At 43.9% G+C, this 26,039-nt stretch overlaps 1 protein-coding gene across 2 annotated transcripts in view; it reads right to left on the bottom strand.

The window, feature by feature from the left end:
- LOC110495131 (protein AF-17) overlaps positions 1–24,279 on the bottom strand; it is a 31,202-nt gene extending 6,923 nt beyond the window's left edge. For both annotated transcript variants that reach the window (XM_036949624.2, XM_090204758.1), the window contains exons 1-18: positions 23,698–24,279; positions 22,391–22,470; positions 22,163–22,217; positions 21,822–21,931; positions 19,059–19,162; positions 18,842–18,935; positions 17,798–17,917; positions 17,620–17,706; positions 16,984–17,134; positions 15,902–16,747; positions 15,094–15,260; positions 12,700–12,817; positions 11,453–11,519; positions 9,792–9,940; positions 7,574–7,792; positions 7,255–7,331; positions 5,117–5,481; positions 4,720–4,777 (exon numbers count right to left, since the gene is read on the bottom strand). In XM_036949624.2, the coding sequence (XP_036805519.2) occupies positions 4,720–4,777; positions 5,117–5,481; positions 7,255–7,331; positions 7,574–7,792; positions 9,792–9,940; positions 11,453–11,519; positions 12,700–12,817; positions 15,094–15,260; positions 15,902–16,747; positions 16,984–17,134; positions 17,620–17,706; positions 17,798–17,917; positions 18,842–18,935; positions 19,059–19,162; positions 21,822–21,931; positions 22,163–22,217; positions 22,391–22,470; positions 23,698–23,806 (2,976 nt within the window). In that variant the 5' untranslated portion in view covers positions 23,807–24,279. The remainder of the gene's footprint in view (positions 1–4,719; positions 4,778–5,116; positions 5,482–7,254; positions 7,332–7,573; positions 7,793–9,791; positions 9,941–11,452; positions 11,520–12,699; positions 12,818–15,093; positions 15,261–15,901; positions 16,748–16,983; positions 17,135–17,619; positions 17,707–17,797; positions 17,918–18,841; positions 18,936–19,058; positions 19,163–21,821; positions 21,932–22,162; positions 22,218–22,390; positions 22,471–23,697) is intronic.
- Positions 24,280–26,039: the final 1,760 nt, after the last annotated feature.

The following is a 26,039-nucleotide window of genomic DNA, read 5'->3' as shown; positions in this document are numbered from 1 at the left end:
CTGTGCCACCAGTAAGTACAAAGAGTAGTATAAATCCCCTCGTCCGGTCCCTGCAGCCGGACAACTTTCTCATGGCTTCTGGAGGGAAATGCTGTAGGAATGCTCAACCAGTGTCGCTCATTCAGCCGACAAACTTTCATCCGGTTCTCCACATTAAGCAGCGAGTCTGAGGCCGAGCCTTCTCTGGTCTCTACTCCTCCCGTTACGGGGTCTGAGACGCCAAAGCCTCCCACCATTAGCTCTGACAAATTGAAAACCCTAGTCATTGGCAACTCCATTACCCGCAGTATTAGACTTAAAACGAATCATCCAGCGATCATACACTGTTTACCGGGGGGCAGGGCTACCGACGTTAAGGCTAATCTGAAGATGGTGCTGGCTAAAGCTAAAACTGGTGAGTGTAGAGTATAGGGATATTGCTATCCACGTTGGCACCAACGATGTTATGATGAAACAGTCAAGAGGTCACCAAGCGCAACAAAGCTTCAGCGTGTAAATCAGCTAGAAAGATGTCGGCATTGAGTAATTGTCTCTGGCCCCCTCCCAGTTAGGGGGAGTGATGAGCTCTACAGCAGAGTCTCACAACTCAATCGCTGGTTGAAAACTTTTTTCTGCCCCACCCAAAAGAAAGAATTTGTAGATAATTGGCCATCTTTCTGGGACCAAGCCTGGCCTGTTGAGGAGTGACTGACTCCATCCTAGCTGGAGGCGTGCTCTCATCTTATCTACGAACATAGACAGAGCCCTAGCTCCACAATGAAATAGGGTGCAGGCCAGGCAGCAGGCTGTTAGCCAGCCTGCCAGCTTAGTGGAGTCTGCCACTAGCACAGTCAGTGTAGTCAGCTCCACTATCCCCATTGAGACCGTGTCTGTGCCTCGACCTAGGTTGGGCAAAACTAAACACGGCTGTGTTCGCCTTAGCATTCTCACTAGAATAAAGACCTCCATTCCTGCCATTATTGAAAGATTTTGATACCTCACATCTCAAAATAGGGCTACTTAATGTTTGATCCCTCACTTCCAAGGCAGTTATAGTCAATGAGGTAATCACTGACCGTAATCTTGATGTTATTGGCCTGACTGAAACATGGCTTAAGCCTGATGAATTTACTGTGTTAAATGAGGCCTCACCTCCTGGTTACACTAGTGACCATATCCCCGCACATCCCACAAAGGCGGAGGTGTTGCTAACATTTACGATAGCAAATTTAGATTAACAAAAAAAACTACGTTTTCGTCTTTTGAGCTTCTAGTCAAGAAATCTATGCAGCCTACTCAATCACTTTTCATAGCTACTATTTACAGGCCTCATGGGCCATATACAGCATTCCTCACGGAGTTCCCTGAATTCCTATCGGACATAGTAGTCATAGCAGATAATATTAACATTTTTGGTGACTTTAATATTCACATGTAAAAGTCCACAGACCCACTCCAAAAGGCTTTCGGAGCAATCATCGACTCAGTGGGTTTTGTTCAATATGTCTCCGGACCTACTCACTGACACAGTCATATTCTGGACCTAGTTTTGTCCTGTGGAATAAATATAGTGGATCTTAATGTTTTTCCGCATAATCCTGGACTATCGGACCACCATTTTATTACGTTTGCAATCGCAACAAATAATCTGCTCAGACCCCCACCAAGGATCCTCAGAAGTCGTGCTATACATTCTCAGACAACTCAAAGCTTCCTTGATGCCCTTCCAGACTCCCTCTGTCTACCCAGAGGACACAAATCAGTTAACCACCTAACTGAGGAACTCAATTTAAATTTGTACAATACCCTAGATGCAGTCGCACCCCTAAAAACATTTGTCATAACAAGCTAGCTCCCTGGTATACAGAAAATACCCGAGCTCTGAAGCAAGCTTTCAGAAAATTGGAACGGAAATGGCGCCACACCAAACTGGAAGTCTTCCGAGTAGCTTGGAAAGACAGTACCGTGCAGTATCGAAGAGCCCTCACTGCTGCTCGATCATCCTATTTTTCCAACTTATTTGAGGAAAATAAGAACAATCCAAAATGTATTTTGATTCTGTTGCAAAGCTAACTAAAAAGCAGCATTCCCCAAGAGAGGATGGCTTTCACTTCAGCAGTAATAAATTCATGAACTTCTTTGAGGAAAAGATCATGATCATTAGAAAGCAAATTACGGACTCCTCTTTAAATCTGCGTATTCCTTCAAAGTTCAGTTGTCCTGAGTCTGCACAACTCTGCCAGGACCTAGGATCAAGGGAGACACTCAAGTGTTTTAGTACTATATCTCTTGACACAATGATGAAAATAATCATGGCCTCTAAACCTTCAAGCTGCATACTGGACCCTATTCCAACTAAACTACTGAAAGAGCTGCTTCCTGTGCTTGGCCCTCCTATGTTGAACATAATAAACAGCTCACGGACGTGTACCAAACTCACTAAAAGTGGCAGTAAAGCCTCTCTTGAAAAGCCAAACCTTGACCCAGAAAATATAAACTATCGGCCTATATCGAATCTCACGTTCCTCTCAAAAATGTTAGAAAAAGCTGTTGCACAGCAACTCACTGCCTTCCTGAAGACAATGTATTCGAAATGCTTCAGTCTGGTTTTAAACCCCATCATAGCACTGAGACTGCACTTGTGAAGGTGCACCATGCCATCCCTTGTGTTCAATAAACCACTCTATTTGGATTCCTGCTTCATTTCCTCTGAATTCTTATCGATGTGACACTTTGAACTCTGAACCAGTCAAAACCTCCTTCTACAGCCCACCTTTACTGTATGGAACAACCACAGCCGGGGGTGAAAGTAAGGCTGTACGGAAAAGATGTGGCGTCCCAACAAACAAGATGGAGGTACGCCTTACCGGTAAAACATGAGCCTGTACCAATAATTATAAGAGAGCTGTAGGCTATTACACCGCTTTTTATCATTACCGCATGTCAGAGGCATGAAAAATGAGTGAATGGACTTGCAAACGGGTCGTATAGTTTACGCTCCAATGCGAGGTGGTTTGAAAACCCCAACATTTTGACGAGGCAGGGATGAGTGGCGGACACCGAGACGTGCGCGGACAGCAGTGGACACATAAATTCTGGCCTAATGACAATTGCCACTTTTTGGTGTTTTGTGTAACAGATGTCTCTTTCATTCACCACTGAGGCTGGAAATATGTTGAGTGGATGAACGTGCGCGGGCGGGTAGCCGAGTAAAGGAGCCCTTTGAAGTGATTATTTGACAATCAAATTAAAACATCATTACTGGTTGTGTTTTATGCCACAAATTCAAGAAAGTGTAAAATATTATAGCACCATTATTGCATGGAACTTCCATCTCATATTGCTCAGATGAACAGCAAAAATCTTTGGAAAAAAAACATAAAGCAACATCTCATGGCACAATGCCTCTCCCCAATTTGACCTAGATATTTTGTGTATGTATTGATATGTTGGCTGTGTGCCAGTTTTCAATTGATGTAGTTCTGTCCTTGAGCTGTTGTGTACGAATGTTCTGTATTATTTCATGTTTTGTGTGGACCCCGGGAAGGATAGCTGCTGCTTTAGCAACAACTATTGGTGATCCTAATAAAATACCAAGTAAAAGGTCATACATGAAAAGTTAAATGACAATTCTTTACAACTAGGCCCACAGAGATCCTATTGAATAAATAGGGATTCTATATGTTATTACATTTGTTTTGGTGCACTACAGGACGTCCCGTACCGGGAATAAATACATTTTTCTTTCACCCCTGCACAGGAGTACAAAGAATCTGAGGAACAAATGGGAGACTTCAAAGTTCAACCCTAATCCAGGTCCAAACCCCATAACCGGACACCAAAGACAACCCATGACCTCATCCATCATAGGTCATGACAATCCCATCCACAAAAAGCTATGATGCAAGGTTTATAGGCAACTGTTGAAAATCATGGAGCAATCTTGGAGAAGCTGAGGTTTCAAATGGCACCCTCTAGCACAAATTCCAGTCCAAAACAGTACACCAACGCAGCTCCCAGTGTTGGCATTAGCTACACCTGATCAAGCTCAGGCAACACCTGAACCACCAGCAGTGGGCCGCCATTCCAGGGCTGTAGCTACAGCCGCCCCCTACCAATCACCTCTGCCACCTCACCCCCAGACTCATCCTATCTAACCTCACCCTATACAGCTCCAGCCTGTAGCGCCCCCCCCAACAAGCCTCTAGCTTAAAATGTAAAAAATCTGATTTCACATGTCCATTTGAAACACTGTAAATCCACTCCTCAGCGGCCTATCAACTTGAAACTTGTCATCACTATCATAGACATCCCTAAGATGAACCACACTGACTTTGGTAATGATATCTAAAAAAAAAATAAGGAAAATATTAATAACAACTCATTCTTTGCATATGTAACACTAATGCTCAGAATCATATTTTCCTCGTGAACCACACGTCAGATTCACTCCAGATGTAGTATTTAGAATCTTGATTGCCCATAAAGGAAGATGACATGATTTGAGTGCTTGCTTTGTGAACCCCGTTCATTGCTGCTCGCAGCTATATTTTAATAATGTATCTCTTATTTCGGTCATGGCAATCTATCCATTAATACTGTTTCAGTTTTATCTTAACTTCATATGATAACCATCTTATCACGGTTGTGTTGTATTGCGTTACCAAAGATCACGAGCGTGCGTGTACTGCAAGTGTTTGCATGTCTGAGTGTGTTTGTAGGGCATGGTAGAGTCATTACTGGAGTAAAGTTCTGCTGGAGAAGGAGCTGCTTCTGCTGCTCAGACAGGAGAGAAGACCTGAAATACAACCATGTTAAATATTACTCATCATGGTACACTTCCAGTCCAAACAACACTCAGCCCAGCCAACCCATTAGTCACAACAAAAATAAATGACAGTAACAGTCTAGACCAGAATCAGTCAGCACAGCCAGTAACAACAAGAAATCAACTGTCTGTCACTATCAGACTATATAAAAATGTATCATTGTCACAAAAATAGTGGCCGTGGCTATCACAACCACAACAACAACTGATCAACAGCAATCAACCAACAACATCCTCACAAAACAATCAACCAACACTATCACCAATCATTATACTTTTCTGGTGATCAGACATTGAGGAGGTACTCACGGACTCATGCTCTTGGGGAGCTGCAGGCCCTGTGCCAGTGCTTGTAGGCCCAAAGGAGGAGGCTGGGGCCGCAGGGCCGGTAGGGTGGGCTGGGGGCCGTTCTGGACAGGTGACTGGATCACCCCGTTCAGGCTGCCCTGCATGCCGTTCATGTTCAGCTGGGGACTTCCTGCTTGGGAGGCCATGAGCCCGCCCAACATGGAACTGCTGGCCTGACTGAGGCCCCCCAGGCTGTCAGTCAAAACCCGCCCACCCAGCCCGTTCAGCAAGGGCTGGCCAAAGGAGGCGGGGCTCTGCTGAGGGGGTGGAGTGCTCTGGAAGGAGAGGGAGGAGCTACTGCGGGAGGGACTACCAGAGTGGAGCTCCTAGAGTCGGATGATAAAAACACAGGGTAAAACTAATGGGACAGTTATGGTTCATTTACAGGTGCAATCTGTAAGTTTAATTTCCCCATAGTTCATATATTAACATTCCCTCAATGTAATAACACGCATCTCGCGCCCACCTGAAGATCTGTCTTTTTCAGTCATCTATTTCCTGTGTTTGAGGGATGAAAATCCACTTGTCACTTAAATCTCGCTGGATGAATTGCTTTCATTTTATTCCTGCGACTCTTTCATACTCTTGCTTAACGTTACGACCGTGGAAACGTTTATAACAACCTGTCAAACACACTCTGGTAATGGCTAAAATGGGCTCAATGGAATAAATTGTCTTTACACTGATTCTATAAAAAAACGCTAAAACTTCGTTAGGGATATAACGCACCATCTTGACATTTAAATCACAAGAAAGATAACTTGATTTCAATGGGCGTTCACTTTTTTGTGGAATTTTAAAAAGTAATACAGTTGACATGTTTACAAATGAGATGCGTTAGGTTCTAATTCTCAGAGTAAAACACTCAACGGACACTGTGAAAGCTTAAGTTGAATTCTTCCCAGAGGATCAATACAGCTGCATTAGACAAACACATTTTCACACAAGCACTGATATTTAACCGTTCCTCATAGGCTGAGTCACCTCCTAGCCATCTGTACAAACATTGTTCTTTACTGCTAGGCAGGACACTAGTGATACAGGCCATAAACTTTTATTTCTCCCTTAAGGTGACCTGACCTCAACCCCCCCCTCCATCACCAATCCATGGCTCTCTCCCCTTATCAATGCCTGCCACATGTAATCACTTCCCTGCACTCAACACATTCCAAGGTTAGTTGCACACACTATATACCTTCCTCCTATAACCCTTAACTTCTGGTGTAGACCCTCTAAACCTCAGCACTCCATCAGTGACACAAATAAGTATATTTTCATATTCTCAGAACCCAACAAAAGCAACTTTCGAAAATGAACACTTGGATTAAAGTGATATTATGTTTGATCTCGCAAAAAAAATGCAAAGTATGTTTAGATAGTGTAGGTGTAAATCTAGAGACAAGCATGTTGATTTTTATCTGAGGGTATCCTGCTATTGACACACTTGTTGAATTATGCAAGTGAACGTGAGAACAACAGTAATTAATGGGGCAGTCTAGTCAGCGCAGGTGAGTGCAGATAGGGTAGACAGAGGTAGGGTTTGGGGGATGCTGCCGTGTGCCACCCCTTTATGTTAATTTACTCATATGCAAATAAACCTGGTGTATTTATGCAAACGATGCACATAGAATTGTCTTTATTTTAACACAAAATACCCCCCAAAATACCTAATACAATAAGAACATTTATATGTGAGTGCATTCTAATAACAAAAATACAATTTCACAATAAATTGAATACCTGAATTCCCACCTAAATCCCTAAACTCCTTATTTTTCCGTGCCAGTAAGATGTTTTACGTGCTAGAACTCAGTCAATATCTGATGGATTATAAACATTCTAAAAGTATCTTCATCCATTGTCCTTCTGTTGCATTTATTAGAATAGTTTTAAAAACCTTTTAAACCATTTAGATGACCGTTGCTACTCAATGTACAAACAAGTAGAAGCGGCACCATTGATTGGAAATGAAACTCAGATGTCACCTTTAATGCTACAGTTTGGGATAAAGGGTAAGAGTGTTGTGTAAGTAACTACACAGTGGGTTCAGGTGTTGGCCGGTACTAAGTAAGGTATGGTGAGCACAAAGGGGTTCTCACCTCGGATGAGGTGATGAAGGAGGTATCATTCAGGAAGCAGCTTTTAGACAGGGGACTCTTATTGGTGCTGAGGGGGTCTATATGGACAAGAGAAGTACACACACAGGGATATAGATACAGGGACAGGGAACCAACTACAAAAACACAACACACGACTGTCCAGATTATAATGACAAAAACAAGGTTTGTGTTTGGGGATGGTGGCACTCCTTTCAGACTAGCAAACTAACTCTAAGAACGAATGAGGTAAGGAGGATAGAAAGCTTCTGAGAGGAGGTGAATGAGGAGTGGAGGATGAGGAGGGTTTCCTGAGTCTGACCGTGTGCGGAGGAGAGGAAGCTGATGTGGGCGTGGGTGGTGGTGGGCACTAGGCCCTGGGCGGAGTGGTGGGAGTGATGGACCTGCGGGGGGAAGGGACAGGCCAGCTCCACGTTGAGCAGCTGCAGCCGCTCCTTCTTGGCCGTCAGGCTGAGAATCTGGTCCTGGAGACGCTGGTTCTCCTGCTGCAGCGAGTGGAGGGACTGGAGCATCTCTACAACTGGAGGAGAGAGAGAGACGGAAAGGGGGAGGGAGGCGGGAGAGGGGGGAAGAAACAGGGAAAAGGGGTAGGAAAGAAAGTGAGAAAATAAGAGAGTGAGAGTATGGCACTGTATTCGAGTCACTTCCGTTTTTTAGTACAGCTTCCATACTGATTGTTGTCACACAGTACTGTTTGTGCAAAGACAGGTCCTAAGGGATACACTAATGATCATCGCTGAACAGCACAGCACATTTTAAAGGATCTGAAAGCAAGTGTATCAGACTGACTCGGATTGATAAGAATCCACTTCCTCTTCAAAGAGTCCAAAAATACAGTTGACATCGGGTGTGTATGACAGACGGTGTCAAAAAGGCAGACACATCGCCCAAAAAAGACAGACTGAAAATTATCAGAGAATGAAGATATATTATAGACTGCCATAAAGCATCCCGGTGTACAGTGCTTTGCAAAAGTATTCATCCTCCTTGGCGTTTTTCCTATTTTGTTGCATTACAACCTGTCATTTAACTGGATTTTTATTTGGATTTCATGTAATGGACATTCACAATAAAGTCCAAGTTGGTGAAGTGAAATTTAAAAAAGAACAAACGGAAAAGTGGTGTGTGCATATGTATTCACCCCCTGTGCTATGAAGCCTCTAAATAAGATCTGGTGCAACCAATTACCTTAAGAAGTCACATAATTAGTTAAATAAAGTCAAAAAATGTGTGCAATCTAAGTATCACATGATTTGTCACATGATCTCAGTATATATACACCTGTTCTGAAAGGCCCCAGAGTCTGAAACACCACCAAGCAAGCGGCATCATGAAGACCAACGAGCTCTCCAAACAGGTCAGGGACAAAGTTGTGGAGAAGTACAGATCAGGGTTGGGTTATAAAAAAATATCCAAAATGTTGAACATCCCACGGAGCACCATTAAATCCATTATTAAAAAATGGAAAGAATATGGCACAACAACAAACCTGCCAAGAGAGGGCCGCCCACCAAATCTCACGGACTAGGCAAGGAGGGCATTAATCAGAGAGGCAACAAAGATACCAAAGATAACCCTGAAGGAGCTGCAAAATGCCACAGCGGAGATGGGAGTATCTGTTCATATGACCACTTTAAGCCATACACTCCACAAAGCTGGGCTTTACGGAAGAGTGGGCAGAAAAAAAGCCATTGCTTAAAGAAATAAATGTTTGCTGTTCACCAAAAGGCATGTGGGAGACTCCCCAAACATACGGAAGAAGGTACTCTGGTCAGATGAGACTAAAATGCACAAACCCAACACCTCACATCATCCCGAGAACGCCACCCCCACAGTGAAGCATGGTGGTGGCAGCATCATGCTGTGGGGATGTTTTTCATCAGCAGGGACTGGGAAACTGGTCAGAATTGAAGGAATGATGGGTGGCTCTAAATACAGGGAAATTCTTGAGGGAAACCTGTTTCAGTCTTCCAGAGATTTGAGACTGGGATGGAGGTTCACCTTCCAGCAGGACAATGACCCTAAGCATACTGCTAAAGCAACACTCGAGTGGTTTAAGGGGAAACATTTAAATGTCTTGGAATGGCCAAGTCAAAGCCCAGACCTCAAGCCAATTGAGAATCTGTGGTCTGACTTAAAGATTGCTGTACACCAGCGGAACCCATCCAACTTGAAGGAGCTGGAGCAGTTTGCCTTGAAGAATGGGCAACAATCCCAGTTGTTGGCTAGATGAACCAAGCTTATAGAGACATACCCCAAGAGACTTGCAGCTGTAAAAGCTGGCTCTACAAAGTATTGATTTTGGGGTGGTGAATAGTTATGCACGCTCAGGTTTTCTTTTTTTGTTGTCTTATTTCTTCATTTCACAATAAAAATATTTTGCATGTTCAAAGTGGTAGGCATGCTGTGTAAATCAAATGATACAAACCCCCAAAAATCTATTTTAATTCCAGGTTGTAAGGCAACAAAATAGGAAAAATGCCAAGGGGGTGAATCATTTCACAACCCACTGCACTTACTGTTGGCTCCCATCTCTCCGTTGCCATGCTTCTCCAGGAGGAGCTCTATGTGGGAGCTGGATGGAGGGACGTTTTCAGGGCGACCTCTGACCCCAGGGCCCACGCCCTCCCTCTGGTCAAACAGTAAGGGCAGACTGCTCATAGGAGACCTGAGAGAATAACAGTGGTAAATCAACAGGGATATGGCTACAGAGAACGGAAACAGATTGAAATGGAATGAAGTTGGTACACAAGAGACAGAATTAAATGGAATGGTAAAGTATACAAAAGTAAAAGAGATAGTGTGAGAGAATAGTGTTGATAGTGTTGATAGTGGCAGTGATAGTGTTGATAGTGGTAGTGAGAGAGAATAGTATTGATAGTGACAGTGAGAGAGAACAGTGTTGATAGTGACAGTGAGAGAGAATAGTGTTGATAGTGACAGTGAGAGAAAATAGTATTGATTGTGACAGTGAGAGAGAACAGTGTTGATAGTGACAGTGAGAGAGAACAGTGTTGATAGTGACAGTGAGAGAATAGTATTGATAGTGACAGTGAGAGATAAAAGTGTTGATAGTGACAGTGAGAGAGAATAGTATTGATAGTGACAGTGAGAGAGAACAGTGTTGATAGTGTTGATAGTGGCAGTGATAGTGTTGATAGTGGTAGTGAGAGAGAATAGTATTGATTGTGACAGTGAGAGAGAACAGTGTTGATAGTGACAGTGAGAGAGAACAGTGTTGATAGTGACAGTGAGAGAATAGTATTGATAGTGACAGTGAGAGATAAAAGTGTTGATAGTGACAGTGAGAGAGAATAGTATTGATAGTGACAGTGAGAGAGAACAGTGTTGATAGTGACAGTGAGAGAACAGTGTTGATAGTGACAGTGAGAGATAAAGTGTTGATAGTGACAGTGAGAGATAAAAGTGTTGATAGTGACAGTGAGAGAGAACAGTGTAGATAGTGACAATGAAAGAGTACATTTTCATAGTGACAGTGAGAGATAAAAGTGTTGATAGTGGCAGTGAGAGAGAATAGTATTGATAGTGACAGTGAGAGATAAAAGTGTTGATAGTGACAGTGAGAGATAAAAGTGTTGATAGTGACAGTGAGAGATAAAAGTGTTGATAGTGAGAGATAAAAGTGTTGATAGTGACAGTGAGAGAGAATAGTGTAGATAGTGACAATGAAAGAGACATTTTCATAGTGACAGTGAGAGATAAAAGTGTTGATAGTGGCAGTGAGAGAGAATAGTATTGATAGTGACAGTGAGAGAGAACAGTGTTGATAGTGACAGTGAGAGATAAAAGTGTTGATAGTGACAGTGAGAGATAAAGTGTTGATAGTAACAGTGAGAGATAAAAGTGTTGATAGTGACAGTGAGAGAGAATAGTATTGATAGTGACAATGAGAGAGAACAGTTTTGATAGTGACAGTGAGAGAGATTTGTGTTGATAGTGACAGTGAGAGATACAAGTGTTGATAGTGACAGTGAGAGATAAAAGTGTTGATAGTGACAGTGAGAGAGATTTGTGTTGATAGTGACAGTGAGAGATAAAAGTGTTGATAGTGACAGTGAGAGAGATTTGTGTTGATAGTGACAGTGAGAGATAAAAGTGTTGATAGTGACAGTGAGAGAGATTTGTGTTGATAGTGACAGTGAGTCATAGAGAAACTTACTGTGAGGAAAGGCTCTCTCGTGGCGAGTTGTCGTGACATGGGAAGCGACAGTCGTCCATCTCGGACTCTGAGAGGAGAGAGAGCAATCCCGATAAACTACCAGGTAGCTACAGTAGGGGAGACTGGGGTAAGTTGAGCCGTTTTTTACATTCAGCATCACTCCATCAAGGGAAATATAGTATGCCTTTCTGTTTTGAAAACATAGCTTGTCCAAAAAAAGTGGTATCTTGGCACAACTTAGTTGAGCTGTGGGACAGGGTAAGTTAAGTTGAGCTGTGGGACAGGGTAAGTTAAGTTGAGCTGTGGGACAGGGTAAGTTAAGTTGAGCTGTGGGACAGGGTAAGTTAAGTTGAGCTGTGGGACAGGGTAAGTTAAGTTGAGTTGTGGGACAGGGTAAGTTAAGTTGACCTGTGGGACAGGGTAAGTTAAGTTGAGCTGTGGGACAGGGTAAGTTAAGTTGAGCTGTGGGACAGGGTAAGTTAAGTTGAGTTGTGGGACAGGGTAAGTTAAGTTGAGCTGTGGGACAGGGTAAGTTAAGTTGAGCTGTGGGACAGGGTAAGTTAAGTTGAGCTGTGGGACAGGGTAGGTTAAGTTGAGCTGTGGGACAGGGTAGGTTAAGTTGAGCTGTGGGACAGGGTAAGTTAAGTTGAGCTGTGGGACAGGGTAAGTTAAGTTGAGCTGTGGGACAGGGTAGGTTAAGTTGAGCTGTGGGACAGGGTAAGTTAAGTTGAGCTGTGGGACAGGGTAGGTTAAGTTGAGCTGTGGGACAGGGTAAGTTAAGTTGAGCTGTGGGACAGGGTAAGTTAAGTTGAGCTGTGGGACAGGGTAAGTTAAGTTGAGCTGTGGGACAGGGTGAGTTAAGCCGCATACACATTTATGTACTAAATTAAATATTACCACTACCCTTTTAAAACCATGTCTATCTTCATTTCCCAAACACAATTCAACACAATCACAATCGTTGTTTGCCTTTTAATAATTTTAACATAGGCTTAACACCTATTTTATTATTTTCCACCATAATTTGCAAATAAATTCATAGAAAATCCTACAATGTGATTTTCTGGATTATTTTTCTCACTTTGTCTGTCATAGTTGAAGTGTACCTATGATGAAAATTACAGGCCTCTCTCATCTTCTTAAGTGGGAGAACTTGCACAATTGGTGGCTGACTAAATACTTTTTTGCCCCACTGTAACTTCATAGCAAACATAAGTATCTCACTAACGACTGTGTGTGTGTGTTACCTTGAAGTGAGGTCTGGGCTTGGCTCAGTAGCGAGGGCAGTGTACGGGCAGTAGAAAGGATCCTGCTAAATGGCTGAGAGGAGCTGAGGCTGTAGGAAGAGCTGGAACATGGGTGCACCTGCAAGTGTTTAACACAGAACAAAGTTAGGATCTCATTTACCCTACAACTGAACACATTTGGGATACTATTTTGGTTGTAACATGATATTGTTGATAAGCTCAGTAAAAAGCTCAGTAAAAATGGCACTATATATTCCCTGCATAGTGCACTAAAAAGTACACTACAGATGTAAGATCTTAATTTGATCACCTTGTTGCAGGAGAACTTTCCTGTAAAGTAGGACATTTTTAACTTAGCGTACTTGAGGTTTAAAAAGGCGCATGAAGTTTGTAATTTCCACTTTGAAGTTTCAGACTCCTTTACGTTAAGAAACTAGAGTTTCTACTTTGTGCATGACACAATACATTTTTCCAACAATTTTTTACAGCCAGATTATTTCACGTATAATTCACTGTATCACAATTCCAGTGGGTCAGAAGTTTACATACACTAAGTTGACTGAGCCTTTCAACAGCTTGGAAAATTCCAGAAAATTATGTCATGGCTTTAGAATCTTCTGACAGGCTAATTGACATCATTTGAGTCAATTGGAGGTGTCCCTGTGGATGTATTTCAAGGCCTATCTTCAAACTTAGTGCCTCTTTGCTTGACATTATGGGAAAATCAAAAGAAATCAGCCAAGACCTCATAAAAAAATTGTAGACCTCCACAAGTCTGGTTCATCCTTGGGAGCAATTTCCAAATGCATGAAGGTACCATGTTCCTCTGTACAAACAATAGTATAAACACCATGGGACCACGCAGCCGTCATACCGCTCAGGAAGGAGACGCGTTCTGTCTCCTACAGATGAACGTACTTTGGTGCGAAAAGTGCAAATCAATCCCAGAACATCAGCAAAGGACCTTGTGAAGATGCTGGAGGAAACAGGTACAAAAGTATCTATATCCACAGTAAAATAAGTCCTATATCAACATAACCTGAAAGGCCGCTCAGCAAGGAAGAAGCCACTGCTCCAAAACCGCCATAAAAAAGCCAGACTACCGTTTGCAACTGCACACGGGGACAAAGATCATACTTTTTGGAGAAATGTCCTCTGGTCCGATTAAACAAAAATTGAACTGTTTGGCCATGATGACCATCGTTATGTTTGGAGGAAAAAGGGAGAGGCTTGCAAGCCAAAGAACACCATCCCAACCGTGAAGCACGGGGGTGGCAGCATCATGTTGTGGGGGTGCTTTGCTGCAGGAGGGACTGGTGCACTAAACAAAATAGACGGCATCATTAGCGAGGAAAATTATGTGGATATATTGAAGCAACATCTCAAGACATCAGTCAGGAAGTTAAAGCTTGTTCGCAAATAGGTCTTCCAAATAGACAATGACCCCAAGCATACTTCCAAAGTTGTGGCAAAATGGCTTAAGGATAACAAAGTCAAGGTATTAGAGTGGCCATCACAAAGCCCTGACCTCAATCCTATAGAAAATGTGTGGGCAGAACTGAAAAAGCGTGTGCGAGCAAGGAGGCCTACAAACCTGACTCAGTTAAACCAGTTCTGTCAGGAGGAATGGGCCAGAATTCACCCAACTTATTGTGGGAAGCTTGTGGAAGGCTACCCAAAACGTTTGACCCAAGTTAAACAATTTAAAGGCAATGCTACCAAATACTATGTGAGTGTATGTAAACTTCTGACCCTCTGGGAATGTGATGAAAGACATAAAGGCTGAAATAAATAATTCTCTCTATTATTCTGACATTTCACATTCTTAAAATAAAGTGGTGATCCTAACTGGGGAAGGGAATTTTTACTAGGATTAAATGTCAGGAATTGTGCAAAAAACTGAGTTTAAAAGTATTTGGCTAAGGTGTATGTAAACTTCCGACTTCAAATGTAGGTAATAGGGTGCCATTTGGGAAGCAGACTAAAGCTCTGCTACCTGACCCGAGCTCGACGGGCTCTGACATTATACATGGGGTTAGGGCCGGGTGGGGCCTGTTTATTCATCAATAACTAGGGTACGGGCAGGGTTTAGAGCGATGAAAATTATCTAACAGCTAACTGCTCTCTCATGTCTCTTCATTGAGCAGAGTAGCCCAAGCGGAGCCGTTGCTATGGCTACTCCCAGACTCAGAGCCGCCATGAGCAGAGCAGGGAACTCGTGACAGACAGAGAGGAGCAGCTAACGGATTGACTAACGCAGGAAGTTATTTCTGATTTCGGCAAGGGCCGGGCCTTAAATTTGGCAGAAGCAATCGGGCCTGGGTAGGATAGAGCCTGAATGCCGCGGGTATGGGTAAGGCTCTAACGCAGACATGATGTTGATTTCTGGAGTACCTGGGTGTTGAGGGCAGAGTTGACTGGTTGAAGTGGCAGCGTGGAGACGTGAGATGGCAGGAGTCCTGAAGAGAGAGTGGTGCTACATACGCCTCCGCCCAACGATAGAGGGGTGTTACAGACACCCCCACTCAAAGACAGAGGGTCCTTGTGGCTGGTGTAGATTCCTAACCAAGAGAGTAATATCAGACTTAATTCATAAATGCAATTCATTTATTAAACACACACATGCACATATGTACAAACATACACACACACACACACACACACAACCGCACACATAAAAGTGTTGAGGTCATATCTTGTCAAAGTAGAGCAGAAGCAGGAAGTCAACCCAGCCATTGACGCACATGCTCTCTCTGTTGACACAACACAAAACCACAATCTAACAAATCTCTTTACGACGCACAGATCACTAACTACCTAAGATTTACTACGTATGTGCAGTCTGCACTTCTAGTTCTGTTCAAAATGTCATAAGCAAACAAATGTATTCATACAAGGGTTCTTCCCTCTTATTTTTACTCAATCTGTTACACTTCTTCATCCTTTTCTTTCTCTGTAGTGCAAATATGTACAAGCTTAAATCTGGCCGCCATTTTCTAAATGAGGTATCTTGCTTCCTGAACATCTCTAAATACACATACTTATAATGTGTACATTCATCATCCACAGCCACAATACACAGAAATGCTGTGTATTATTTTCACATGCAAGTGCATGCTTGCAGTCACTCATGCGCACACAGGAAGCTAGAGGGCTACCGCACAGAGAGTACGCCCACTCAGACAGATCTGGTGAGACTCACCGGAGCCGCGGCCTGTGGAGAAACTGACGCTAGAGGAAGTGGAGGAGGAGGGGAAGGAGGAGGAGGAGAGGGAGGAGGTGGGCAGGGTGGAGGAGTACGCTGTGTGGGGGAGGGGGGAGGAGCTGGGGAAGAGCGAGGAGAACGAGGTGGAGGAGGTTAGGGAAGGAGGTGGAGCAGGAGCCGTGTGGTGATGGTGCTGACGGTACTCCTCCTCTAGCCTCTCCGTCCGCTCCCGGTTCTTGCTCCCCCGCGGGCGCCCCGGTCCGTGCCGGCTCTTCTTGTTGCCACGGTGCCTCCTCTCCCGGTGTGTTGGCAGCGGTGGTGGGGGCGTGGTCTTGTCTTCCTCTAGGTCGGCCTCCTCCAGTATAGGGGGCGTGGCTAGGTGCGGGGACTTGAGAAGCGACTTTGAAAGCTTGTAGTCCCCCGAGGAAGAGGAGGAGGAGATTTTGCGGAGCTTGCTGCTGCCGCCGCCTAGCCCACCTGAGGAGGAAGTGATGCGCATGATGGAGCCGAAGGTGGAGATTGTGACCTTGGTCTCAAAGGAGTTGGCCTCGCCCTCTGACCTCTCGTGACCCTGCGACGACCCTCCGTGAGGTCCGTCAACTGGGGTCAGGGCCGGGGGCTGCAGAGAGGCCTTGTTGTGATATTTACTGTTGTCCAATTCCTCCTCCTCTTCTTTCTCTTCTTCCTTTTCCTCCTCCTCTTCTTCGTCATCTTCCTCAGGCGCTGTCCATCTGGTCCGCTCGTCACGGTGCTCCTCAGCACCATGCTCGTCCGCTCCTCGGTCGGGGTCGCACTCCAAACGAGAGGTAGAGGAGAACGGGAGGAAGTCTTGGGAGCCGCCACCTGGGAATACACACCGTAGTTATTCCTAAACACAGCACAATAACCAGACAACACTATACGGTAGAGTTATACCTAACACCATTATAAAAACACACGTTCAGACTAAACACAGTGAAGTTATACCAAACCAAATAGTTCTGCACTAGAGAGTTGGTTATTCACAAACAGAACTGACTGAGAAGTTGCTTGGACACAAAATGGCCAGTTAGTTGGCCCATAAAGGATTAGCTTTATACCCGTGTTGAAGGGACTGGAGGAGCAAGAGGAAGAGGAGCAGCTCTTGCCAATGCTTCCTGTCTTCTTACTGCGATGTCCCACCTGGCCGTGAGAGCTCAACCTCTTTGAATTCCCCTCGCTGTCCTTGTTGCTGTGGTGACCCGACGACAACTAAATCAACAACACAGAGAGGCCACGGGGGAAAGTGTATCATTATGGATTGAGAAGGGGTTTGATGTCATAGATTAAAGCCATTTACGCTCATTAGAAAGTATTGCAATAAGGTCCTGTTAGAGAGATCAACCAAGGACCTCACCTGAATAAAACCATTTTCTCAAATGTATCAACTTAGCAATAAGCAATAGTTCAAACTATTTAGGAGCCCAAATGGTTATACTAGAACAATGAAGGGAGACAGATAGGATGGGTGGAGGTGGAGAGAGAGAGAGAGAGAGAGAGAGAGAGAGAGAGAGAGAGAGAGAGAGAGAGAGAGAGAGAGAGAGAGAGAGAGAGAGAGAGAGAGAGAGAGAGAGAGAGAGACAGAGAGGTTAGAAAGAAAGAGACAGAGAGGTTAGAAAGAAAGAGACAGAGAGGTTAGAAAGAAAGAGACAGAGACCGAGGGCATTTAGGGGTGTACATATTGGGGTTGGCTTTACCTTGTCCATGCTGCTGGACAGCGAGGACCCCAGACCATCAGATGACTTTTTATGCCGCTCCTTTTGCCTCATCTTGTCCTTGTGACTCTGAATGAAACCCGAAGGGAAAGGCTGAGGATTTGAGCATTTATGCAAATACAGGAACGCGTACGCGCACACACAATACACACACACTCACCTTCCTGAGCCTGTGGTGGTGGGAGCCGTGTTTGTCCTGGGCGGGGGACGTGGAGCGCCCCCTAGAGGGGCCGAAGGAGCTGCGTTCTGTGTTCTCTCCACTGGAGCGCATCTTCCTCTGCTACAGGACCCCGCAGAGGAGAGGCAGAGAGTCACACTGCTGCCAACCGTAATGGTCACAGAGGCAAGTACAGCTAGACGGGCAATAGCTAGATGGGCAATAGCTAGATGGGCAATAGCTAGACGGGCAATAGCTAGACGGGCAATAGCTAGATGGGCAATAGCTAGACGGGCAATAGCTAGATGGGCAATAGCTAGACGGGCAATAGCTAGACGGGCAATAACTAGACGGGCAATAGCTAGACGGGCAATAGCTAGACGGGCAATAGCTAGACGGGCAATAGCTAGATGGGCAATAGCTAGACGGGCAATAGCTAGACGGGCAATAGCTAGATGGGCAATAGCTAGATGGGCAATAGCTAGACGGGCAATAGCTAGACGGGCAATAGCTAGATGGGCAATAGCTAGACGGGCAATAACTAGACGGGCAATAGCTAGACGGGCAATAGCTAGACGGGCAATAGCTAGATGGGCAATAGCTAGATGGGCAATAGCTAGATGGGCAATAGCTAGATGGGCAATAGCTAGACGGGCAATAGCTAGACGGGCAATAGCTAGACGGGCAATAGCTAGATGGGCAATAGCTAGACGGGCAATAACTAGACGGGCAATAGCTAGATGGGCAATAACTAGACGGGCAATAGCTAGACGGGCAATAGCTAGACGGGCAATAGCTAGAGCTACAGGGGCAACTAGGGGGAAGAAGCTATTTCTCCACGCCGGGTTGAAAAGCTCTGTCTCCTTGCCTTCCTCAATGCAGTATGTGAATGGACGTTACCAATCCAAGAGGAGGTTGTAAGTCCTTTCCAAAGTCTTCTTATTACACTACACTCTTATAACACATTTCCATATTTCATTCCATTCAAATAAAGAAGAATTGGAGATCTCCTAGAAAGTTGAAAACAGACGTGAATACATCTCTTACCATCTTGATGTAATGGTGCTTGCAGTAGCCACAGTACTTGACGTTGTCAGCCTCAGGGCCCTCCTCCTCACACAGCAGGCCAGCCATCTGAGCACTGCACAGGGTCAGACAGTCAGACAGATGGGAGAGGACACACACACACACACACACACACACACAGACACACACACACACACACACACACACACACACACACACACACACACGGACCACTCACCAGGTGACGTGGAAGGCTTGTCGACAGCCCTGGCGGTTGCACGTCATGCAGGCTCCACAAGCAGCCTTGCTCTCTCTCCCATGGTCCTCACAGATATAACACGTCTAAAGAGAGGGGAGGGAGAAAGATGAAAAAGGATGACGACTGACCAGAACATATCTCCTCTTATCAACGTCAGATGTCATGTCCACCTGAAATCCTTCGCAGATGTAAAGGGCAGACTTTGCTACGGACGATAAATCGGTCATTCCATGAAATGAGTGCTTTTTGCATCCCTTTGATTTATTAAGTAAGAATTGTGCACAAATATTGCATTTCAAAAGCGTGTTATTTGACTGTAAATGAAGACCACATGGAACATTCAATGCATCTGATTTTTAATATGAATAAAGACTTGCTAAAGTGCCAAAATTCAGCAATATGACATGTCTCTCTGTGCATCCTCTGTGACTTATATGACGATTTTAACCCATGTCTCTCTGTGCATCCTCTGTGACTTATATGAAGATTTTAACCCATGTCTCTCTGTGCATCCTCTGTGACTTATATGAAGATTTTAACCCATGTCTCTCTGTGCATCCTCTGTGACTTATATGAAGATTTTAACCCATGTCTCTCTGTGCATCCTCTGTGACTTATATGACGATTTTAACCCATGTCTCTCTGTGCATCCTCTGTGACTTATATGAAGATTTTAACCCATGTCTCTCTGTGCATCCTCTGTGACTTATATGAAGATTTTAACCCATGTCTCTCTGTGCATCCTCTGTGACTTATATGAAGATTTTAACCCATGTCTCTCTGTGCATCCTCTGTGACTTATATGAAGATTTTAACCCGTGTCTCTCTGTGCATCCTCTGTGACTTATATGAAGATTTTAACCCATGTCTCTCTGTGCATCCTCTGTGACTTATATGAAGATTTTAACCCATGTCTCTCTGTGCATCCTCTGTGACTTATATGAAGATTTTAACCCATGTCTCTCTGTGCATCCTCTGTGACTTATATGAAGATTTTAACCCATGTCTCTCTGTGCATCCTCTGTGACTTATATGAAGATTTTAACCCATGTCTCTCTGTGCATCCTCTGTGACTTATATGAAGATTTTAACCCACTTAACCCAACATTTCTGAGTGGGTCGAGCATAACACGTCAACCCTGTTATCCAGAGATAGACTAGAGATGTATTTTTTTTAAAGTGATGTAAGCATATAATTGCCCCTATCTGTTGCTGTGTACAAACTTTTATTCCCCGTCACAAGGAGATTTATGGCTGATTTTAGATGAAGTCGTCAACCATGTTACTTTATTTGGCACCTAATAGATACTTACAATAGTATATTTATATATTTACCGTCTGGAGATGGGGAAAAAGTGTTTTCTATTAAGTTGAACATGTGCTCTTTATGACAGAATGATACAATTAAGTGAAATAAAAAGTTAGACTACTCAAAAGGTAGCTAATTGGTGGAACGAGCCAAATCTAGATGTCTGTAGGTGTTTCCCAAATGGCATCCTATTCCCTATAGAGCGCACTCACTACCTTTGACCAGGGCCCATAGGGCTAAAAAGTAGTGCACTATACTCTGGGCTCTGGTCAAAAGTAGTGCACGACATAGAGAATAGGGCTCCATTTGGGACACAGCCAGTGTGATACTGTTCAACTGTATGGGCCTCACCAGTGCCCAGAGTCCAACCCTAGTCTGTCATTGATAGCAGGCTGTTATGAAACATTCTGGCCCCCTCCACACCTCGCTCCCCCACGGCTATTACCCAGACAGAGACAGAGGGGGCTGGCTGTCTGCCTAGCAACAGGTGCTGGACAAAGGAACAGCGGGCTCCTTACCTTTCTTCTCATCTACCCCTCCTCTCCCCTTGTGAGCCATAAGTATCATGGGCCAAAGGGAAACAGAGAAACGGCATCTGGAGCTACTGTAAAGGAGGGAGGGTGGTGGGGCTTATTGAACCTTCACTCATTGCCTGCGTCCCAAATGGCTCCCTATTCTCTGTGTAGTATAGCTACTTTTGACCAGGCGCCCATAGGGGATAGGGTGCTATTTGGGACACGGCTATTGTCCAGTCAAACGCTCTCTAAGAATGGAGGGCAGCAAATCCGGATGAATGGCTCTGACAATCCAGACCAGAAAGGTGCAAGCCATTTACTGTAGCTGCCCCTGACACTGTAACATGAGACCACTACAAGACAAGCACTCACTATTGTACAGCAGCAAGCGTCTACGTAGGATCCCATTGACTCTAATAGAACTGTAATCCAATCGCATAAAAGCTTTCATTCCAAAAAATCTTGTCTGGTGGGCATATGCTGTATATAGATTTTTCCACAATAGCGATCACTCAAGACCATTAGGCCTAAAAGCATGCAGACTGTGGTGGGATACATGGCACATGATCATCCAGATGCTAACTCTAAAAGAGATAACTTGCAGAGAGGACTTGAAAGAGAGGGCTTAGGAAAAACTCTGGATGATCTCATGAAAGCTTTGCCTGTGCAAAAAATATATTGTATACTAGTGACTGCTTGCAAATCACAGAATCGGACAAAAATGCCCCCACACGTTGGTGTGGAATATTAAAGATAGGCACATAGATGGACAACCATTTACTCTGGCTAAAGAAACAATATATCCAAATTGATTAAATCTTCATAGGCCTATAAAATGCATTTTAAATGACGGTCAAAACATTCTTCACAAAAGACAAACAAGCTTATCAAAAGTTGAAGTGAACAAGTGAAGAATACCTTGATGTATCTGTCGTGAGGGACGTACTGTAGTACGATAGGCTCCATGGTGAGAACGTTGGCAAACTGCACCTCGGGAATATAGAGTGCACAAACCACATGGGCCCAGCCTGGAGCGAGAACAGCTCACATTAATACAGACACACACACATACACACACAAACACACACACACACACACACACACACACACACACACAAGCACACCCTGACGTGCATACACACACATTAACACAAACACATCATATATTTGTAAGACAAGGGAAACGTGGAGAATGGCGGGATTGATGGAAAGTGGATGATGAAGAATAAAGGAAAGAAAATCTGTGTCCAGTAGATTACCTCCACTGTCTGTCCTCTTGAGGGCGCCATCTTTGTGAGGGCACAGCTCACATCTCTGATGAGAAACGAGAGCACACCTCACAATAACCAACTACGCACAGTAGCTTCGATAGCATGATGTACTACCAGTGTTATTACTGCAACAGGCAGGGATATGCTGTACATTGATAGACATACAGTACATGAGTATACGGATAATATATTGATATACTGGACATATATACTCACCACTCTGGCAGCTCTCTCCTGAGACTCACATTTTCGACAGAACCATGGTCCAGTGGGCACCTGGACGATGCCATAGCACGCTGTGACACACACACACACACACAAATAGAGACACAAATACAGACATCTTTAGTCTACCACTCAAATGAGTGAGACACAAACAAAGGAACAAAAAACAGTTACCTAACTTATTAGTTATGTAACTAACTAACTTCTTGGTATACCTTCAACTTTTAATTTGTATTTATTTATTTGTTTACTGATGAGAGCAAGCATAGAGAAAGTAAGTAGCCTTGGCTTGTGTGAGCCAGAACGACACATAGCTGAAAGAGCCCATCTCCTGTTTCTGTAGCGTGAAGCAGCTTGATGTACAAGTTAACCCCCTGGACAGGATGCTAGTCTATCACAGGGCTTTACCCCCAATCTATCTCCTTAATGCTGAGTGCCAAGCAGAGATGCAGCAGGTCCCATTTTTACAGTCTTTGGTATGACTCGGCCGGGAATCAAATTCCCAACTTTTTCGGGACAAACACTCTTACCACAAGGCAACTGAATTGAGAGAAGGCATAGTCAGGGCATGAAGTTAAGTGTGACAATGATTTATAGATTTGTTGTCACAAATATTCTGAGATTATACAAATATTGATAGGCTATTGATAGGCTATTGATGTACGTCATCTTTTTCAAAGAGTGGTGGTGTTTTGAACGCAGCCATATTGGTTTTACTGACATTAATAACAGTTTATAAACTCAGATCGTATTTTGTGTCAGCTACATACGATATTGTTACTGATGTTTCCTACATAACACAATAAATAAAAGCCACGGGGGGATATACTGTGAAGGTGTGTACAACTGTTATAGCCTTACAACTGTAAATATCTACACATTAAATCATAATTAGTGGCTCTTATTCAAATCAAAACTCATGGACATATTGAGTGGATACGTTGTTGCATTGCTGAGATACGAAGATGTCAACAAAGAAGGTGGATATATCGTTGTGGAAACAATTCATCCGCAAGGCCCGATAGGCCAGCTAGTCTGCCGCTCCAGTAGTAGAAAATGCTTCCTAACGGTGCGTAACTTTGGATCGAATAAAAGCCATTCTACAAAAACCGCATTAGTCGGCGCCATAAGGGCTTGATGTCATTTTATAAGTCTCCTCTCGCGGTCGCACCACGTCAACGCGTGCAGAAGGAAAACACCCCCTCCCACATAAATACAGACCCACACGCACGTAGGCACGCACCACCCCATCCTTCCCCCAATAGTGTAATTACATTGTAAAATAGCAAGCTAGTTACCCTGGTGAACAGCAACGCTGCATCCGTGCCCATCACAGTATACAAGAGGATTTTCAGCCCAGCCTCGCTCATCGGAACACACGCAGCAACCTCCAACCATTTCCCGCATACTGTTCCCATACGGTATTGTATACGGTTTTGCGGCGACTTAAATCGCCAGGGTGTCAAGTAGTCCCTGACTTCAACGGTGTCTCAAACATGGTAGTCGGTAGTCGTGCTACACTACAATCAAGAATGAATTTCAGCGTGGGGTTCGGGTACAGAGAGTTTTTCCGTGATGTCTTCCCGTCCCCCGTAGAACTGATGCAGTGCGCATGCCCACATCTGCAGAATAGTCTCACTGTGTGAAGATGACAATATTTCCATGTCTTGAAGTTGTATGTCCTCAGTTGTCCATGCTCAATGGCAATATATATGCTCCATTTCTACATTATAATGACAAAACAGCCCCGATCTCCTGCTGTCGAAAAGCAATAATGACAAGTGTAGACTAAAGCGTGCCTCTTCTCTTTGAACGGTGGATAAAAAAAACACTTTAAATGCATAGCGCCATCTTTAGGGATCAGACAAAACACAAATGTCTAGGCCTACTGGCCGAAATTGAATATCCAGACATAGTTTGAGGAAACTGTTAATATCATTCAGCAATATGTAGTCCAGGTCAACTACTTTGCCGATTTATTTAGAAACGTTCTGACAACTATATCCAATATGTAGGCATATTAAAAAGTATTATCATAATAATAGTCCATAAACAGAATCAGATAACTATGTTGTACTAGAGGCATTATAAAGTATCATAATGATGGTTACTTAATCAGAGGTCAATAAAATACAATTGTAGGTTTATAATGCGTTTTATTAGGCACTTGTTTGATGCATTGTGTAAAGCATTGTTGTAAAACCTTAGACTGCAAAGCCTTACATTACTTATTACATGATGATGATCTTTATCAGAAAGTGAAGTGAACTATAATGTTGGAAATGAATGCATGAACATGTGCAAAAAACAATACAATATAATAATGTCTGTAAAATCCTACAGATTACAACTATTGTTTATGAACGTAAAATTCAATTGTAATCCAAAGATTTAATAGGAGTTTATGGCAGAACTCAAAAACAGAAGATGTGATTCTATTTCCTTGGAATGACAGACTGCCAGTGAGACTTTAATAGCCATGCTTTTTGAAATATTAAGCTCTGGCCACAACATAATTGGAATAGTCAAGCCTTTTTCAAGGACAGATTTTTTTCCATCTATGTAACATTGCAAAAATCTGAAACTTTCTGTCCAAAAATGATGCAGAAAAATGAATCCATGCTTTTGTCACTTCTAGGTTAGACTACTGCAATGCTCTACTTTCCGGCTACCCGGATAAAGCACTAAATTAACTTCAGTTAGTGCTAAACACGGCTGCTAGAATCTTGACTAGAACCATTTTTATGGAATGGTCTGCCTACCCATGTGAGAGACGCAGACTCTGTCTCAACCTTTAGGTCTTTATTGAAGACTCATCTCTTCAGTAGGTCCTATGATTGAGTGTAGTCTGGCCCAGGAGTGTGAAGGTGAACGGAAAGGCACTGGAGCAACGAACCGCCCTTGCTGTCTCTGCCTGGCCGATTTCTCTCTCTCCACTGGGATTCTCTGCCTCTAACCCTATTACAGGGGCTGAGTCACTGGCTTACTGGTGCTCTTCCATGCCGTCCCTAGGAGGGGTGCGTCACTTGATGGGTTGAGTCACTGACGTGATCTTCCTGTCTGGGTTGGCACCCCCCCTTGGGTTGTGCCGTGGCGGAGATCTTTGTGGGCTATACTCGGTCTTGTCTCAGGATGGTAAGTTGGTGGTTGAAGGTATCCCTCTAGTGGTGTGGAGGCTGTGCTTTGGCAAAGTGGGTGAGGTTATATCCTGCCTGTTTGGCCCTGTCCGGGGGTATCGGTGGATGGGGCCACAGTGTCTCCTGACCCCTCCTGTCTCAGCCTCCAGTATTTATGTTGCAGTAGTTTATGTGTCAGGGGGCTAGGGTCAGTCTGTTATATCTGGTGTACTGTGTGAATTTAAGTATGCTCTCTCTCTCTCTCTCTCTCTCTCTCTCTCTCTCTCTCTCTCTCTCTCTCTCCTAGAGACAGCAGGAGCGGCTATGAAAAGCCAACTGACATTTACTCCTGAGGTGCTGACCTAGGTTTCTTCCTAGGTTCTGGCCTTTCTAGGGAGTTTTTATAAAAATATAAACGTTTGAAATTCAACAACCAGATTACAATAACGGGTGTACAAATGACGTCTCTACAACCTGCATACAATCATGATTGTAATGATGTTATTTCAACCCCTGATCCAGAG

This window comes from Oncorhynchus mykiss, chromosome 17 (genome assembly GCF_057628025.1).
Source record: "Oncorhynchus mykiss isolate SJ-2025 chromosome 17, ASM5762802v1, whole genome shotgun sequence".
In the NCBI taxonomy this organism is placed as follows: Eukaryota; Metazoa; Chordata; class Actinopteri; order Salmoniformes; family Salmonidae; genus Oncorhynchus; species Oncorhynchus mykiss.
Note: the sequence above shows the minus strand (reverse complement) of the source record. Positions and strands in the feature narration are given on the sequence as shown.